The sequence below is a fragment of the Gekko japonicus genome, unplaced genomic scaffold, assembly GCF_001447785.1.
Source record: "Gekko japonicus isolate JY-2015 unplaced genomic scaffold, Gekko_japonicus_V1.1 scaffold50, whole genome shotgun sequence".
Taxonomy (NCBI): Eukaryota; Metazoa; Chordata; class Lepidosauria; order Squamata; family Gekkonidae; genus Gekko; species Gekko japonicus.
In genome coordinates, this window is record NW_015164666.1 from 1,598,546 (window position 1) to 1,605,083 (window position 6,538).

The following is a 6,538-nucleotide window of genomic DNA, read 5'->3' on the forward strand; positions in this document are numbered from 1 at the left end:
TGTAGTAGATAACTCACTGAAAATGTCAAGACAGTGTGTGACTGCAATAAAGAAGGCCAATGCTATGCCAGGGATTATTAGGAAGGGTATTGAAAACAGATCAGCCAATATCATAATGCCCCTATATAAATCAGTGGTGCGACCTCATTTGGAATACTGTGTGCAGTTCTGGTCACCACACCTTAAAAAGGATATTATAGCTTTGGGAAAAGTGCAGAAAAGGGCAACTCGAATGATAAAAGGGTTGGAACTTTCCCTATGAGGAAAGGTTAAAGCGCTTAGGGCTCTTTAGCTTGGAGAAACAGCGACTGAGGGATGACATGATTGAGGTTTATAAGATTATGCATGGGATAGAGCAGGTAGAGAAAGAGGTACTTTTCTCCCTTTCTCACAATACAAGAACTCATGGGCACTCCATGAAATTGCTGAGCGGTCGGGTTAGAACGGATAAAAGGAAGTACTTCTTCACCCAAAGAGTGATTAACACATGGAATTCACTGCCACAGGAAGTGGTGGTGGCTACAGGCATGGACGGCTCCAAAAGGGAATTAGATAAGCATATGGAGCAGAGGTCCATCAGTGGCTATTAGCCACAAGGTATAGACTCTGGGGCAAGTGATGCTCTGTCTTCTTGGTGCTTGGGGGGGGGTCAACAGTGGGAGAGCTTCTAATGTCCTGGCCCCACTGGTGGACCTCCTGATGGCACTGGTATTTCTGGCCACTGTGTGACACAGAGTGTTGGACTGGATGGGCCTTTGGCCCGATCCACCATTGGCGTCTCTTATGTTCTTAAAGTAGCTAATACCATATTTTTAGTAATGTTTCAGAAATAGTTAACAATGATGAATACGACACACAATACAAATAAATATACTAACAATAAGAGCAAGCAGCGTGCCCCCAATGTATCTTTAAATCATACAAACAGTAATGCAGTCAGCACTGCAGCTGATAAATAATCAAGAGAGAAGTAGAGACAGCATGAAAAAGCAGAGCACAAAAGATTTCAAAACCATACCAAAAGGAAATTGGATTAAAAACTAAATAAATCCATACCTCTCCAGACACGAAAGTCAACAAAATGCCTGGGAGAAAAGAAACCATGCCTGGGCAAACCTTGCGTGCTGGGCACCAACCTGAACAGTGCCCGTAGCAGGTGCTGAGAGCCACAGGGAAAGTTGGGTGACCTTCCTTGAGGAGAAGGAGGTACATCGAAGATATTGTTGAGAAGGCATCTCTGCAGCCTGGAGGGATGATCAAAATGGTTGAAGGGGAGAACAACAAACACAAAGAAGGACAAGGTCAATTTCTCCAGAGCAAAGGCTTCTGGCATGGATGTTGCAAAAACACGGGATCTGAGAAGGCTGTGGGTGTGTAAGAAACCGTCAAGCTGCTGCCGACGTACGGGCGAGCTCACAGGGCTTTTCAAGGCAATAGATGTACAGAGGTGGTTTGCTGTTGCCTGCAAATGTGGACTTCCTTGGTGGTTTCCCATCCAAGTACTAACCAGAGCCGACCCTGCTTAGCAGCCAAGAACTGATGCGATCCGGTCAGTGTAAAAAGGCCATAAGGGGTAGCAAATGGGTAACAGTGCTGGGTTAGGCTCAATCATAATCAAGCATCCTCAAGAAGCAATGTTTTATTCTGAACCCCTCAATATAAATAAATCAGAGTGAATGGAAACCATAAAGACAACATAAGAGAATACTGGGAGAATCAGATACAAAAGTTGTGACACACTGCTAGGTGCTTCATCAGCTTAACCCAATAGAATTTATTGGTTTTATTCTAATTATCATTATGATTGCAGGTTATTTATGTGTCAAGAAACCCAAAGGATGTCTTGGTTTCCTACTACCATTTTTCCAAATTTGCAGTCAAATTTGAAACAGCAGGAGACTTTGGCAATTTCATGGAAAAGTTTTTAGCTGGTGAAGGTAAGGATTGTTTATAGCTGCATGATGAATAATATTTGTCTCTGCACACCTTTCCTGCTTTGAGAGGGGGAAAAACCCATCTTGAAATAGTAGAACAAACGATTCAGAATGCCGCACTACATTGGAAGGCTTTTCCTAGGCAGAGGCAAAACTAAGCCAGCTGGGCTAGGAGACAGGACCAAGGAAAAAGCTGCTGGGAATGTGAGGGTTTTTTTTGGGGGGGGGGCGGCCTTTCCTAAACTGCTAGAACACTGGGGAGAATTAACCGAGGTTGCTTTATGAGAGGGCATACCCAAACAAATGGTTACCATGTAGACTTAGCTTGTTATTCCTGTTTGGTCCTTGAATTTCTTAAATGTCTTCATTATACTTAGTGCTAATTTTCTGCTCACTGTCTACCTACATGTATGGACCGGTAATTTTCATTTCATTGTATCTGAAGAAGGGTACGTTACATGAAAGCTTATAATCCTGAAGAAAACTTTGTTGGTCTTAAAGGTGCCACTGGTCTCAAACAAAGGAATCAAGGGATTTCTAAAGGAAAATAAGGAGATGGTAGACTGTTGTACCAGAAGACCAGAAAGTAGGAAATGTGACATCATTTTTAAAAAAGGATTTAGAAGGGAACCAGGAAATTATAGGCCAGTCAGCCTAACTTCTGTCTCAGGCATGTTTGTAGAAATTGTATTTATTTATTTATATTTATTTATTTATTCGATTTATATACCGCCCTAACCCCCCCCCATGGGGGTCTCTGGGCGGTTTACAATTAGTAGTGCTAGTCACCTGTTACATTCCCTAACTATGGCCACAATTCATACAGGGGTTGGGTCATCCTACCAGCACCCTAGGTGGTGACGGTTCTTCTCCGGCCTCTGGCTTCTTCGGCTGCAGATGTCTCTCGGCCCTCAGTCCAGCGGGACGTCTCTCCTTCCTCTGGATAGAGTTGTTAGGCACATTGAGGGACAAAGCCAGCTGAGGGAAAATCAGCATGGCTTCTGCAAATGGAAGTCCTGCCTCACCATCCTTTTGGAGTTCTTTGAGAAAGTGATCAAGCATGTAGATCATGGTGACCTAGTACACATTATGTACCTGGACTTTCAATAGGCTTTTGACAAGGAACCTCACCAAAGACTCCTGAGTAAATTTAGCAGTCATGGGATAAGAGTTGGTGTTTTCTCACTGCAATGCCCTATGGGCTGAAGGGGGCTGTGCAGAGGAAAATCCACATGGGCAGATTGGAGAGCCACGCTACTTGGAGGTGAGGCAAACCCCTTTCCCCAGTCCACTCCCACAACTAATGCCGTGAGCCCAGGCCCCATGGTAAAAACACAAAGCAAATAGCTGTTGTGAGCTTCCCCTGCTCCCAAACAACCATGGAAGGGCTCTGTGAAGAGAAATTGAACTACCCACCCAACTGCAGAAATGAGGGGGCAGTGGCCCAGGCACAAAGGCATGTTCACAGCTGGACGTAGGCCAAGCAAGCCTGATAAACTGGAGATGCCCATGAACCACTGGCTGCCTCTTGTCAAGGCCTCTAGGCAATCCATGGCAGGTCAATGCTGGGGGTTCATGCCAGAGATCACTGGCAAGCAGTGTTATGCCCATGTTGTGGCAGCCACCCCAGGCTGAACGCTGCTGGATTGTCTGATGGGGGAGTGGGCACCACATGCACAAGGCTGTTGTTGTGTTCCAATGGAACCCGCACACGTGGTTGCACAGAGCATGCGGTCTCCTGAACAGCCAGAGCTTCGCTCCCAGAAACAATAGGCACAGAGGATCCTAGGAGCCGCCTATCGGAGGTCTCCCTGCACACTGCCCAGGACCGCATCTTGTCCCGGGTTTTGGACTGGGTGGGGAGGGGGTGGCCTAATGTCTCGGTGGAACCTGATTTCATGGCATTCATCTCTAGGAAGGGAGAAATGTCATCACACAAAGGGTGCCTACTATGGGGCGGCCAGGTAATGGTGCCCATGCCTCTGCACAAATGGGTGATTAAGGCGCTACATGAGACCCACCCCGGGATAGTGCGCATGAAGGCACTAGCCCGGAGCTATATATGGTGGCCAGGCCTCGACAATGAGATTGAGGACCAACTGCCCATCTAGAAATGCTAGGAGTCGCGACCGGAGCCACCAAAGGTACAAGTCTGGCCCTGGGAATTATCACACAAACCCTGGGCCCGGCTTCACTTGGATTTCATGGGGCCCTTTCAGGGACAAATCTTTTTTATATTGGTCGATGTATACACAAAGTGGCTGGAGGTAGTCCCCGTAGCCTCCACTTCATCCAGAGCCACCATCCGCACAATGTGGCGGATTTTTAGCACACACTGGTTACCAGACAGTATCGTTACCGACAATGGAACAGCATTCACGTCCACTGAATTTCTGGAATTCACACAATACTATGGCATCAGGCATGTACGCTCAGCCCTGTTCCATCCAGCCACAAATGGCCAGGCGGAGCGCATGGTCAGGACAACTTAGAACGCGCTCCGCCACATGGATCGCAGTGATTGGGAATACAAGCTGGCAGGTTTCTTGTTTGGTCAGCATATGACCCCCCATACCACCACAGGCCATTGTCCAGCCGAGCTCCTCATGGGTCGGCGCCTCACCACCCGGTTAGACCACCTCCACCCAGACCGGGCTCCAGAACACGACATGGCAAACCAGGGCCAAGTGGCCACCAGGGGCTTCTTCCCTGGGGAACTGGTGTATGCCAGAAATTATGCCCAGGGCCCCACTTGGATCCCCGCCAAAATAGTCCGGGTCACGGGACCACGCTCTTATGAAGTATCCTGTGAAGATGGGCAGTTGCTCAAGAGGCATATTGACCAGCTACGCCGCCGGCTCACCAACCCCGATCCCGAGGCACCCGAAGACAGTGAAGTCGAGGAAGCCAGCCCAGAGGAGCCGGAAGGCCCCGCTCAACCACCGGCTTCCACAAGCACCCTGAACGATGATGGTGTCAACTCTACACTGGCCCCCACACCATAGTGGCACGCCCACCGAGCTCGACGTTCCAGGCGCACCTCAGAGACCTGCAAGCCCAACTCCAGAAACGCCGACACAAATCCCAGAGGTGCACCGTTCTTCAAGAGCACGGCGCAAACCCGAATATCTGAGAGACTATTTCTGCTAGAGAAGACTCTGGACTATGGGGGGAGGGGTGTTGTGTTCCAACGGAAACTGTGCACGTGGTTGCACGGAGCATGCGGTCTCCCGAACAGCCAGAGCCTCGCTCTCAGAAACAATAGGCACAGGGGATCCTATCGGCTAATCCGAATCCTCAAGGAAACCTATCAAATGGAGGTTAATGTAAATAGGCCAATCACGGGTGTGTGGGAGTGTGTTTGTGTGAGTGCATTTAAGCAGCCCTCGGGCTTGCCCTTGTATCTCAAGTTCTTGAAATCACTAAGTAAAGTATGAGCTGAAATCATTCAACGATGCGTCAGTCTCAGTACATTATAGCTGTGTATGCAGCAGAGGCCCCGGGGCATCAAGTGACCAATATAGCCTGAGATTGCCGGCCCCTCCCCCCCAGGTGATAGCTACCTATGGCTGAGGGCCACCAGGTGTTCCATGGAAGAGGGAGACCTGGCCACTGAGTTGTGTGCTTGGTGGCAGGACCAGGCCCCCATGTGTGGAAGAAACTGCCAAAGAATGCCCCCCATGGACCAAAGCACAGCTGTTGTGGGGGGGGGGCCCGTATATGGAAGCTGCACTGGATGCCAGCAGGTCCCAGCAGAGGATCCTCTGCACTCTGACATGCAAATGCCAATCCTTGAAACTGCAGGCCAAACAGAGAGGCATGCAACTTCACCTTGAAATCCAGAGCTGGCAGAAATGCAGCTGTGGCAGCTCCCAAATTACCAGTGAGGCTACCACTGAAGAAAAGGGGTTCTGCTTGACTGCTGCAGATGAGGTTGTTCCGCCTTGCTAAAGCCCCAGTTGGAGAGGTCCATCCACTCCCCCCCCCCAGCAGCTTCCTGTGCCCTCCATCGCACCAGTTGTTCGCGGGCCCGATAAGAGCCCTGGATGGGACAGTTCTGTCCCCCATGCCTTATGTTTGATACCTCTGGCTTAGATAGATTCATGGAGGATAAGTCTGTCAGTGGCTACTAGCCATGATGACTGAGGGGAACCTCCACATTCACAGGCACTAAGCCTCTGAATCCCAAAGCTAGGAGGCAACATCATGGGAAAGCCTCGGACTCTGTCCTACTGTTGGCTGTCCAGAGGAAATGGTTGACCACTGTGTGAGACAGGATGCTGTACTCGGTGGACCATTGGTCTGATTCACCAGGGTTCTTCTTATATTCTTATTCTGTTTAGTACAATGTATAAGGGCAAAACCATTTTCAACCAAAACCCAATAAAACAATAATTTATAAATAAGTTGGATGATAGCCATTTATTTTTTGTTATAATTTAGTGTCAAATTTAGAGGGAAAAAGTCTCTATTCAAGTTCTTAAAGCTTTTGGTCACATATAGAGTCCCTTTTTCTACTATGAATCATCCATAGTGCAAACTTTTTATCATATCCCATGTGAGAATTATCAGTGCTTCTTGTTCACTAAAGCCTGATTTTCCCT

The 6,538-nt window shown here is 48.4% G+C and overlaps 1 protein-coding gene across 9 annotated transcripts in view; it reads left to right on the forward strand.

Moving 5' to 3' along the window:
* Positions 1–6,538, forward strand: part of LOC107108614 (amine sulfotransferase-like) — a 42,031-nt gene that overhangs the window by 21,637 nt on the left and 13,856 nt on the right. For all 9 annotated transcript variants that reach the window (XM_015409081.1, XM_015409080.1, XM_015409079.1 and 6 more), the window contains one exon: positions 1,811–1,937. In XM_015409081.1, coding sequence (XP_015264567.1) covers positions 1,811–1,937 — 127 coding nt within the window. The remainder of the gene's footprint in view (positions 1–1,810; positions 1,938–6,538) is intronic.